A 13,272-nucleotide genomic window follows, 5' to 3' on the forward strand; every position below is an offset into this window, starting at 1 on the left:
CAAAGGAGATTTTGTAGTCTGTCAATTGCTTCTTGCTGGAATGAACAGCTGAGGGAAAACATTCTTTGGAAGAAAGATTCTAAGGCATGTCTTTTCAAGAGTGAAGTTTGTGAAACACTGGTCTGGAAGTCAGAGTCCATTGAGGTCAGTTGGCTCACAGTGTAAGAATCATCTGGGGGGAGTTGAGGAGCACATAGGTTCGATTGGGTGTCATCTGCCACTTGGTTTCAGAGTGGACTGTGAAGAGCAGTCAGGGATTCCAGTGAAGAATCAATGCAGAAACACTTTCCCTTGAGGAGAAATTGGCTAAGGTAGACTGGGAGCAAAGACTTTAGGGTGGGACAATTGAGGAACAATGGAGGACTTTAAAAGTGATTTTTCACAGTGCTCAGCAAACATATACACAAGTGAAACGGAAGAACTGTAGGAAAAGTGATAATCAGGCATTGATATCAAAGAAAATAAAGGAAGGTATCCAATGAAAAGAAAATGCATACAAAGTAGCAAAGATTGGTGGGAAACTAGAGAATTGGGAAATGTTTAAAGGTCAACCGAAAGCCACGAAAAAGCTATAAAGGAAAGTAAGATGGATTATGAGAGTAAACTAACTCAGAATATAAAAAAAACTTAACAAAGGTTTCTACAAATATATAAAATGAAAAAGAGTAGCTCTGGTGAACATTAGTCGTTTAGAAGATAAGAAAGGGAGTTTAATAATGGGAAATGAAGAAATGGCTGAGGCATTGAACGGTATTTTGGATCAGCCTTCACAGTGGAAGACACAAATAGCATGGCAATAATTGATGGCAAATAGACTATGACAAATGAGGACCTAAAAATGATCATTATCACAAAGGAGGTAGTGTTGGGCAAGCCAATGGGGCTTAAGGTAGACATGTCTTTTGGCCCTGATGGAATACATCCCAAAAGAGATGGGAGGGAGAAATAGCAAATGCACGCGTGGTAATTTACCAAAATTCGCTGGATTCCGCGGCAGTTTCAGCAGATTGGAAAACAGCAAAAGTGACGCCACTGATTAAAAGGGAGGTAGATAAAAGGCGAGATCTATAGTATGGTTAGCTTAACTTCTGTAGTTAGGAAATGCTTGAGTCTATCATCAAGGAAGAAATAACGAGACATTTGGATTGAAATTATCCCACTTGGCAGGCGCAGCATAGGTTCATGAAAAGCAGGTCATGTTTAACTAATTTATTGGACTACTTTGAGGAAATTATGAGTGTGGTGGTCAACGGGGAACTGGTGAATGTGGTGTATCTGGAATTCCAGAAGACATTCGACAAGGTGCCGCACAAAAGACTGAGCAAACTGGGTGTCGTTACGTATGAATAGCAAAAAGTGGTTTTGCAGCAGGTAATTAAGAAAGCAAATGGAATGTTGCTCTTCATTGCTAGAGGGATGGAGCTGAAAAACAGGGAGGTTATGTTGCAGCTGCATGGCCAAGCCATACCTGGTGTAGTGGGTAGTGTTTTGGGCTCTTACTGAGAAAGGATGTACTGACACTAGACAGGGAGCAGAGGAGATTCACTAGGTTGATTCTGGAGCTGAGAGGATTGGATTATAAAGAGAGACTGAGTAGACTGGGACTATACTCATTCTACACCCAAAGAGTTGTAAATCTATGGGGTTACCTGCAAACCCTCCAGTGCCAGTACATCTTTGCTCAAGTAACAAGCCCAGTGATGCAGTTGAGGCTACCTCGTTGAACGTTTTAAAGGCAAAGTTTAATAGCTTTTTGAACAGTAAAGGAATTAAGGTTTATGGTGAGCGAGCGGGTAAGTGGAGCTGAGTCCACAAAAACAACAGACATGATCTTATTGAATGGCAGAGGAGGCATGAGGGGCCATGCTCATGTTCTCTCTCTCTCTCTTTCTCTCTGTTTCTCATTCTCCCTGCATCTTCTCCTCTCCATCTTTCAATTCCAAATCCCTGTGCTGTTCCTGCCCACTTCCTTGGTTCTCAACTTCCTTCGGTGACATCACCTGGGTGTGAGGGAAACACCCTCAAGCAAAGGGAAACCTCTGGAGAGAGTGAAGCATCAGTTTGCTCACAACCACTCAAGTTAGTTCACCCTGAATATTTAAAGCCCAGGTGCTCAGTGGAATTGTTAAAAGTAGGAATAAATGTGCAGGGAAAAAAAGGATAAACTGTCAGATTCATTGGAACTGACAAATCAACTACCAAAACCGTTAGATGTCATCTGTCAGAGGAACCTGTTAAATTATTAAGGTTTTCAAAATTCTTCCTTTCAATGTGGCTGTTTGGTTGAAGTATGCTAGGCTTCTGGCATGAAAAGGAACTGAACAAATATCACCATCTTGATGTTTGACGTTTTCCCTGATGGTCACCTTGCTGCCTAGCAATGCACACTCGAAAACTGAACAGCAAAGCGATCCTTATTCTCCAAACCCATTGCCAGTGCGCAAGGTTCCCAATTCTAGCACCGGCTTCAAAGGTACCTCCAACCATGCAATCAATCTGCTCGTTGGTAAATAATTGAGGAAAATGTTTTAACTCACCATTTGGACCGCATGCTTCAACTGAAATCCATTTATCAAGGTCTATTAGGGTATCAAAGTTGTCCACTTGAAAAACCTTGTCTTGGGATCCTGAAATCGTCACAAGCTCAGCATAATTAGCAGCGTCAATACCAATGGCAAAAAACATTAACCCCTCCTATCTCTGATGGCTCTGGCAGCTTCAGTCACATCATCGCCTGACTCTCCATCTGTAATCAGTAAGAGGTATTGTTGTTTTTCCCGGCCGGCCCCCTTTTGAGCTGTCAAGTAGTCGATTGTAAAGTTCAGTGCTTGGCCGGTATTTGTACCCCCACCTGACTGCTGAATCTGATGAACAGCTTTCAGTAATACTGCTTTGTCATCATATGATCAAGCTGGAATTCCAAATGTGGCTTAGTGCTGAACTGTATGACGCCAATTCGCATTCTCGTTTACAAACACATTTTTGGTGATAAAGGTTTCTATAACTTTTTTTACTTTTTCGAAGTGATGAGGGCTATACTAGTTGATCCAGTCGATTAGGAAAATGAGGTCCGCCACTTCTGGATTACTGCAGGCTGCAGGAATATAAAGCAAAAATATATTTGTCAGCAATGTCATCATTTGTGTCAGGAATAAGGGGTTGTTTTAAGTAATCTATGTTTTGTATTGTTGAATGGGGAGGTGTTGGTATTGTCACCGGATTTGTAATCCAGAAACCCAGGGTAATGCTCTGGCATCCAGAGTCCCAATCCCATCACAGCAAGATGGTAAAATCTGAATTCAGTAAAGTCTGGAACTAAAAGTCTAATGATGTCAATTGCCATAAAAAAAAAACCCTGGTTCACTAATGTCCTTCAGGGGAGGAAATCAGCCATCCTTACCTGGTCCCACCTACATATGACTCCAGATCCACAAAGCCATGTGGTTGACTCTTAACTGCCCACCACCCTCCTCCCCGCCCTCTGAAATGGACTAGCAAACTACTCAGTAACAAATGCTGGCTCAGCCAGTGACACCCATATTTCAACAACGAATAAAAAGAATAAATTAATATCAGAAATAAAGGTACAGATTTAAGTGACCTTTATTACGCATTTCGGTGTAAGAAGAGGCTCTGACTTCAGTTTAATTCACGCTAAACAATGGTGCTTACATGTAAGTGAGGTTTGTTTTCATTTCAACTGTGTCTGCTATTTAGAGTTCACACAAAATTAAACGGAAGGACTGGGACATTGCTCTGCAACCAGGTCCACTTAAGTTGAAAGACCATTTTGAGTTTAGTTTAAGGCTGGACCCAAGGCGGATGGAGTGGTAGCTGGAGGAGAAATGGCTCTCCCAACTGTGTCAGAAGCAGAGAAGGAGGACAATGAAGTCATGAGAAGGAAGCAAGTCCTAGAAACGTGGGACCGGTGGATGTGGGTGTATCTGAATTTCCAGAAGGCATTTGACAAAATGCTGCATGAGATAAAGGTGCATGGCGTTATGGCTAATGTATCAGCATGGATAGAGGATTGTAAACAAACAGAAAGCAATGAGTGCGGATAAATGGGTGTTTTCTGATGGGCAAACAGTGGCTAGTGGTGTGCCTCAGGGATCAGTGTTGGAACCCCAATTGTTTACAATTTACATAGTTTGGGACCAAGTCTACAGTGTCAAAGTTCACAGATGACACTAAGATGAGTGGCAGAGCAAAGTGCGCAGAGGGATTTGGATAGTTTAAGTGAGTGGGCAAGCGTCTGACAGATGGAGTACAATGTTAGTCAATGTTGGTAAGAATAACAGAAAAAATGGACTTTTACTTAAATGGTAAAGAATTGCAGCAACTGTTGTGCAGAGGGACCTGGATGTCCTTGTGCATGAATCGCAAAAAGTTGATTTGCAGGTGCAGCAGGTAATTAAGAAGGCAAATGGAATTTTGGCATTCGTTGCTAGAAGAATGGAGTTGAAAAACAGGGAGGTTATGTTGCAGCTATATGGAGTGCTGGTCAGGCCATACCTGGAGTATTGGGTACAGTTTTTGGCTTCTTACTTGAGAAAGGATATACTGGCACTGGAGGCATGCAGAGGAGATTCACTAGGTTAATTCTGGAGTTGAGAGCATTGGCTTATGAGGAGAGACTGAGTAGACTCAGACAAACTCACTGGAATTTTGAGGAATGAGGAGGATCTTGCAGAACCATATAAAATTATGAAAGGAATAATTAAGCTAGAAGCAGGGAGATTGTTTCTACTGGTGAGCGAAACTAGAACAAGGGGCCATAACCTCAAATAAGAGGAAGCAGATTTAGTACTCTGAGTTGAGGAGAAACTTCTGCACCCAAATAGTTGTAAATCTGCAAAGTTCCTGCCCAGTGAAACAGTTGAGGCTACCGTGTTGAGTATTTTTAAGGCAAAGTTGGATAGATATTTGAACAGTAAAGAAATTAATGGTTATGGTGATCGGGCTGGTAAATGGAGATGAGCCCACATCTTACTGGCTCGAGAGGTCAGATGGCCAACTCCTAGTTCTTATGTTCTGATTATTTTATCTGTCTCTGTGTCCCTCTGTCTCTGTCCAATCTACACTCCCCAACCTCTTCGCCAATCTTTTTCTTTTCTTTCAGACTTCCTCCTCCCTTTTCCTTCATCTTTTCCTCTCCATCTTTCAATTCACAATTCCTGTGCTGGTCCCTGCCCACTTCCTTAGTTCTCAAGTTCCTTCGGTAACGTCACCTGGGTGTGAGGGAAACAACCTCACGCAAAGGGAAACCTCTGGAGAGAGTGAAGAATCAGTTTGCTCACAACCACTCAGTTAGTTCACCCTTCCTCCTTCATGCCCAGGTGCTGAGTGAAATTGTTAGAAGTTGGAATAAATGTGCAGAAAAAAAAGAAGATAAACTGTCAGGTTCATTGGAACTGACAAATCAACTACCAAACCGTTAGATGTCATCTGTCAGAGCACCTGTTAAATTATTAAGGTTTTCAAAATTCTTCCTTTCAATGTGGCTGCTTGGCTGAAGTTTGCCAGGCTTCTGGCATTAAAAGGCAGTCAACAATTATCGCCATCTTAAGGAGACAACGCAGTTGTTCCAGAATTTGGGAAGAATTTACTAAGGTTAGACTGGGAGCAAAGACTTTAGGGTGGGACAATTGAGGAACAATGTAGGTCTTTTAAAGCAATTTTTCGCAGTGCTCAGCAAAAGTATATAGCAGTAAAGAGGAAGGGCTGTAGGAAAGGGATAAACAACCATGGATATCTAAGGAAATAAAAGGAGAATTTCAAATGGAAGAAAATGCGTACAAAGTGGCACAGATTAGTGGGAAATTAAAGGATTGGTAACATTTTAAAGGTCAACAGAAAGTCACAAATAAACCTATAAAGAAAAAGTCAGACAGATTATGAGGGTAAACTAGCACAGAATATAAAAACAGATCGCAAACGTATCTACAAATATATAAAACGAAAAAGAGTGGCTAAGGTAAACATTGGTCCATTAGAAGATGAACTTTGGACGAAGACTGACTCTAACAGATGTATCCTCCAAAGACAATGGGTCAAGTGAGGACCAGTGCTCCACGGACTGCAGATGCTGTTATTCTAAGCGGTCAAGACAGCTGTGAAAGAACGGATGGCCTCTAAATCCACATCTTGGACTGGCAGCTCATGACCTGATGACTGGTAACTTATACACTTATGACCTTATGTAATCACGCGCACAACATATGGATTGGACAAAAATAAACTACTGTGTAAATAATTGATAACTATATATGGCATGGACACTGGCCGGGAGGGTGCAGATGGTGAAGATTTCATTCCTCCCGAGGCTGCTGTTCCTTTTTCAATGTCTCCTGATGTTTGGCCCACAGGCCTTTTTTAGGAAAATGAGTGCGGTAATCTCGGGTTTTGTGTGGGCTAGTAAAACCCTGAGGGTGAAGAAGGCACTCTTGGAACAGTATCGCGGGAAGTGAAGCTTGTCCTGCCCGAGTTTTATTAACTATTACTAGGCGGCCACATATCGATGGTCAGGAAGTGGGTAGCGGGGGACGGTCGATTTGGGAGTGAGTTGAGGCGGCAATCCTGAAAGGGTACGAGTTTGGAGGTCTCATTACTGGCATCCCTGCAGCTCTCGCCGGCTTGGTACTCCACAAGCCCAGTGGTGGTGGCAACCCTGATGGTGTGGGGGCAATGGAGACAGTACATGAGATTGGAGGGGCCGTCAGTGTGGTCACCGATCTGTGACAATCACCATTTTGTTCCGCGGGGGCTGGATGGGGGCTTTAGGAGGTGGCAGCGACAGGGATTGAGAGATTTGCGTATCTCTTCATTCAGGAGATTTCCCAGAGCCTGGAGGCTTTAGAGGAGGAGTTTGAGTTGCCGGGTGGGAACGGGTTTCGATACCTGCAGGTACGGGATTTTGTCCGGAGGCAGGTTCCAAGCTTTCCTCGGCTCCCCCCTGAGGGGACTACAGGATAAGATAATGTCATAAATGGGGGTTGTGGAGGGGATGGTCTGGGAGATATACAAGGAAATGATGGAGTGGGAAGGGGTCCCAATCGGGGAGGTGAAGAGGAAGTGGGAGGAAGAGTTGGGAGGGAAGTTGGAAGTCGGACAATGGAAAAGGCCTGAAGAGAGTCAATTCATCCTTGTCATGTACCAGGCTTAGTCTGATACAGTTCCAAGGTGGTCCATAGGGGCTCATATGACTATGGCCTGGATGAGTAGGTTTTTTGAGGAAGTGGAGGGTATGTGTGGATGCTGTGAGGGAAGCCCGAGTGAATCATGTGCATATGTTCTGGGCGTGTCCAAAGTTGAGGGGATTTTGGCGGATTTGCAGACGTCATGTCAGAGGCCCTGGAAGGGAGGGTGACTCCGTGTCCAGAATTGGCACTAATTGGGGTATCGGAAGATCGGGAGCCCAGCGGGGGGAGAGAAGCCGACGTTTTGGCCTTTGCCTCCCTGGTGGCCCGGAGACAGATTTTTCTGGGATGGAGGACTCGGAGCCTCCAAAGTCAGGAGTGTGTGTCAGTGACATGGCAGGGTTTCTCAGGCTAGAGAAGATTAAGTTTGCCTTGAGAGGTTCAATTCAGGGGTTCGCCTGGAGGTGGCAGCCGTTCATCAACTTCTTCAAGGAAAATTGAACGTCAGCAGCGGGGGGCGGGGGGATGGAAAATGGGAGGCAGGGTGTCATAAGACAAGGACAGGGAACTTTGTATATGGGTAATTAGGAAATAGGGTGGGGGGGTAGTAGGAGATGTTATTTTTGTGTTTTTTTGCGTGCTGCCGGCCCACGAGGTTGTTTAAGAAATGTTAAAATGTTAAAACTGTGAAAATTACAAATGCTTCAATAAAATATTTTCTAAAAAAATACTACATATGGTATGAACTGCGATACTAAGAGAATTGATTAACTGTATGTAAATGAAAATGCACATTAATTCTGCTTTGAAAGGGTATATTATTCTTGCAGAGTTCTGTAAATAATAATTTGCTTCTTCTGCTCATGTTAAGGTCCACTTGTGAATATTTTCACCCAACAATTTTTAATAATGCACATCTATTTCTGCGAAACATTTGTCCAATCTCAGTCCTTACCACATATGGGCGAAATTCTCCGCGGACCGACGTGACGCCCATTTCCGGCGGGAAAAAAGCGGTGTGCATGACTCCGGCGTCCGGGCCTTCTTTTAAGCTGGCAATCTCCGTTCCCGGAAGGGCCAGCAGCTGACTGACGCGATACGCGTCAGTTTCACCAGCTGCGGAAGTGGTGAGACCCGGCGTTTTTTGGAGGAGGAGGAGAGAGACAGACCCGGCATTTGGGGGGGGGGTTCCGGCATTGGGGGGGGGTTGCGGGCAGCGGCGTGCAGAGAGGGGGGGCGACGGATGCCCGGGGCCAACGCACCGTCGCCCCCCCCCCCTCTGTACGCCGCTGCCCCCTACCCCAACCCCCCCTCACCACCCCTACCTCCCTCCCCAACCTACCTCCCTCCCCACCACTCCTACCCCCCTCCCCACCACCCCTACCCCCCTCCCCACCACTCCTACCCCCCCTCCCCACCACTCCTACCCCCCTCCCCACCACCCCTACCTCCCTCCCCACCACACCTACCCCCCTCCAACGCCGCCCCCATCTCTCGCAACGCCGCAACCCCCTCCCTCAACGCCGGGTCTCCCCCCCCTCAACGCCGGGACCCCCCCCCCCAACGCCGGTACCCACAGCCCCCCCTCCCTCTGAAGGCCGGTACCCACACCACCCCCCTCTCTCCTCCTCTCCCCCCTTCCTTCCTCCTCCCCCCCTTCCTTCCTCCGTCCCCCCTTTCTTCCTCCTCCCCCCCTTCCTTCCTCTGTCCCCCCTTCCTTCCTCCTCCCCCCCTCCTTCCTCCTCCCCCGTCCCCCCTTCCTTCCTCCCCCCCCTTCCTTCCTCCCCCCTTCCTTCCTCCCCCCCCCCCTTCCTTCCTCCCCCCCTTCCTTCCTCCGTCCCCCCTTCCTTCATCCTCCCCCCCTTCCTTCCTCCCCGTCCCCCCCTTCCTTCCTCCCCCCCCCTTCCTTCCTCCCCCCCCTTCCTTCCTCCCCCCTTCCTTCCTCCCCCCCTTCCTTCCTCCCCCCCCTTCCTTCCTCCGTTAGTGGGGGGGGGGGGGGGTGCGGCGTTAGTGGGGGGTGGGGGGTGCGGCATTGGAGGGGGGTAGGGGTGGTGAAGGGGTGAGGGGGGGTGGGGGTTGGGGTAGGATGTACTGACACTAGACAGGGAGCAGAGGAGATTCACTAGGTTGATTCTGGAGCTGAGAGGATTGGATTATAAAGAGAGACTGAGTAGACTGGGACTATACTCATTCTACACCCAAAGAGTTGTAAATCTATGGGTTTACCTGCACACCCTCCAGTGCCAGTACATCTTTGCTCAAGTAACAAGCCCAGTGATGCAGTTGAGGCTACCTCGTTGAACGTTTTAAAGGCAAAGTTTAATAGCTTTTTGAACAGTAAAGGAATTAAGGTTTATGGTGAGCGAGCGGGTAAGTGGAGCTGAGTCCACAAAAACAACAGACATGATCTTATTGAATGGCAGAGGAGGCATGAGGGGCCATGCTCATGTTCTCTCTCTCTCTCTTTCTCTCTTTCTCTCTGTTTCTCATTCTCCCTGCATCTTCTCCTCTCCATCTTTCAATTCCAAATCCCTGTGCTGTTCCTGCCCACTTCCTTGGTTCTCAACTTCCTTCGGTGACATCACCTGGGTGTGAGGGAAACACCCTCAAGCAAAGGGAAACCTCTGGAGAGAGTGAAGCATCAGTTTGCTCACAACCACTCAAGTTGGTTCACCCTAAATATTTAAAGCCCAGGTGCTCAGTGGAATTGTTAAAAGTAGGAATAAATGTGCAGGGAAAAAAAGGATAAACTATCAGATTCATTGGAACTGACAAATCAACTACCAAAACCATTAGATGTCATCTGTCAGAGGAACCTATTAAATTATTAAGGTTTTCAAAATTCTTCCTTTCAATGTGGCTGTTTGGTTGAAGTATGCTAGGCTTCTGGCATGAAAAGGAACTGAACAAATATCACCATCTTGATGTTTGACGTTTTCCCTGATGGTAACCTTGCTGCCTAGCAATGAACACTCGAAAACTGAACAGAAAAGCGATCCATTATTCTCCAAAACCCATTGCCAGTGCGCAAGGTTCCCAATTCTAGCACCGGCTTCAAAGGTACCTCCAACCATGCAATCAATCTGCTCGTTGGTAAAATAATTGAGAAAATGTTTTAACTCACCATTTGGACCCCATGCTTCAAATGAAATCCATTTATCAAGGTCTATTAGGGTATCAAAGTTGTCCACTTGAAAAACCTTGTCTTGGGATCCTGAAATCGTCACAAGCTCAGCATAATTAGCAGCGTCAATACCAATGGCAAAAACATTAACCCCTCTATCTCTGATGGCTCTGGCAGCTTCAGTCACATCATCGCCTGACTCTCCATCTGTAATCAGTAAGAGGTATTGTTGTTTTCCCGGCCGGCCCCCTTTTGAGCTGTCAAAGTAGTCGATTGTAAAGTTCAGTGCTTGGCCGGTATTTGTACCCCCACCTGACTGCTGAATCTGATGAACAGCTTTCAGTAATACTGCTTTGTCATCATATTGATCAAGCTGGAATTCCAAATGTGGCTCAGTGCTGAACTGTATGACGCCAATTCGCATTCTCGTTTTACCAAACACATTTTTGGTGATAAAGGTTTCTATAACTTTTTTTACTTTTTCGAAGTGATGAGCGGCTATACTACTTGATCCATCGATTAGGAAAATGAGGTCCGCCACTTCTGGATTACTGCAGGCTGCAGGAATATAAAGCAAAAATATATTTGTCAGCAATGTCATCATTTGTGTCAGGAATAAGGGGTTGTTTTAAGTAATCTATGTTTGTATTGTTGAATGGGGAGGTGTTGGTATTGTCACCGGATTTGTAATCCAGAAACCCAGGGTAATGCTCTGGCATCCAGAGTCCCAATCCCATCACAGCAAGATGGTAAAATCTGAATTCAGTAAAGTCTGGAACTAAAAGTCTAATGATGTCAATTGCCATAACAAAAAACCCTGGTTCACTAATGTCCTTCAGGGGAGGAAATCAGCCATCCTTACCTGGTCCCACCTACATATGACTCCAGATCCACAAAGCCATGTGGTTGACTCTTAACTGCCCACCACCCTCCTCCCCGCCCTCTGAAATGGACTAGCAAACTACTCAGTAACAAATGCTGGCTCAGCCAGTGACACCCATATTTCAACAACGAATAAAAAGAATAAATTAATATCAGAAATAAAGGTACAGATTTAAGTGACCTTTATTACGCATTTCGGTGTAAGAAGAGGCTCTGACTTCAGTTTAATTCACGCTAAACAATGGTGCTTACATGTAAGTGAGGTTTGTTTTCATTTCAACTGTGTCTGCTATTTAGAGTTCACACAAAAATTAAACGGAAGGACTGGGACATTGCTCTGCAACCAGGTCCACTTTAAGTTGAAAGACATTTTGAGTTTAGTTTAAGGCTGGACCCAAGGCGGATGGAGGTAGGTAGCTGGAGGAGAAATGGCTCTCCCAACTGTGTCAGAAGCAGAGAAGGAGGACAATGAAGTCATGAGAAGGAAGCAAGTCCTAGAAACGTGGGACCGGTGGATGTGGTGTATCTGAATTTCCAGAAGGCATTTGACAAAATGCTGCATGAGATAAAGGTGCATGGCGTTATGGCTAATGTATCAGCATGGATAGAGGATTGGTAAACAAACAGAAAGCAATGAGTGCGGATAAATGGGTGTTTTCTGATGGGCAAACAGTGGCTAGTGGTGTGCCTCAGGGATCAGTGTTGGAACCCCAATTGTTTACAATTTACATAGTTTGGGACCAAGTCTACAGTGTCAAAGTTCACAGATGACACTAAGATGAGTGGCAGAGCAAAGTGCGCAGAGGGATTTGGATAGTTTAAGTGAGTGGGCAAGCGTCTGACAGATGGAGTACAATGTTAGTCAATGTTGGTAAGAATAACAGAAAAATGGACTTTTACTTAAATGGTAAAGAATTGCAGCAACTGTTGTGCAGAGGGACCTGGATGTCCTTGTGCATGAATCGCAAAAAGTTGATTTGCAGGTGCAGCAGGTAATTAAGAAGGCAAATGGAATTTTGGCATTCGTTGCTAGAAGAATGGAGTTGAAAAACAGGGAGGTTATGTTGCAGCTATATGGAATGCTGGTCAGGCCATACCTGGAGTATTGGGTACAGTTTTTGGCTTCTTACTTGAGAAAGGATATACTGGCACTGGAGGGCATGCAGAGGAGATTCACTAGGTTAATTCTGGAGTTGAGAGCATTGGCTTATGAGGAGAGACTGAGTAGACTCAGACAAACTCACTGGAATTTTGAGGAATGAGGGAGGATCTTGCAGAAACATATAAAATTATGAAAGGAATAATTAAGCTAGAAGCAGGGAGATTGTTTCTACTGGTGAGCGAAACTAGAACAAGGGGCCATAACCTCAAAATAAGAGGAAGCAGATTTAGTACTGAGTTGAGGAGAAACTTCTGCACCCAAATAGTTGTAAATCTGCAAAGTTCCTGCCCAGTGAAACAGTTGAGGCTACCGTGTTGAGTATTTTTAAGGCAAAGTTGGATAGATATTTGAACAGTAAAGAAATTAATGGTTGACTTCCGGTGGCGGCGATGTCCGAGTGAGCCGCACATTCGGTGGGCTCTCACTCCGGCGGGACTGAACAGCTGTTTCCCCGCGATAGCGGGACCACGGAGGCGGCAGAAAGGCTGCCGGGAACAGAAGAGGAGAGCGGGCTGCAGAAAATGAAAGTGTGGGAGGCCAGCAGGTGAGGAAGAAAGAGAGAGAGACGGAGGCAAGGAGGAAGCTGACCTGCAGGGTAAGATGGCGGACCCACGGACCTTCCTTCCTCCAGGACAAAGGGAAAAAAAAGTTTGGAGTTGCTGAGGAGGGACAGCTTGGACCCACTTCAGATGCCCAGGAGGGGGTAAAAATTTAAGGTGCTGGGCAAAGGAAAGCGGCAGCGAAGGCGCTGAGGAGCGGGCTGCGGCATATGGAACAGCGGGATTCCAGAAGGCAGAAGAAGAAGGAGAAAAAGGGACAGAGACAAGGACCTGAAGAAAATTACCTGGGACCTAAGATGGCGGACACACGGACCCCGGACTCAGCAATCCAGTTGGCGCTGGATAACATGCTCCAGGTAATGAAGTCCAGTTTTGAAGCGCTGAAGCGGGACAGCTTGGACCCAA

General features: G+C 45.9%; 1 protein-coding gene across 1 annotated transcript in view; it reads right to left on the reverse strand.

The window, feature by feature from the left end:
* The window catches only part of LOC119965890 (collagen alpha-6(VI) chain-like), a 37,059-nt gene that overhangs the window by 10,082 nt on the left and 13,705 nt on the right, over positions 1 to 13,272 (reverse strand). Inside the window, exon 3 of the mRNA XM_038796855.1 lies at positions 10,264 to 10,821. Coding sequence (XP_038652783.1) covers positions 10,264 to 10,821 — 558 coding nt within the window. The remainder of the gene's footprint in view (positions 1 to 10,263; positions 10,822 to 13,272) is intronic.

This window comes from Scyliorhinus canicula, chromosome 5, assembly GCF_902713615.1.
Source record: "Scyliorhinus canicula chromosome 5, sScyCan1.1, whole genome shotgun sequence".
NCBI classification, from domain to species: domain Eukaryota; kingdom Metazoa; phylum Chordata; class Chondrichthyes; order Carcharhiniformes; family Scyliorhinidae; genus Scyliorhinus; species Scyliorhinus canicula.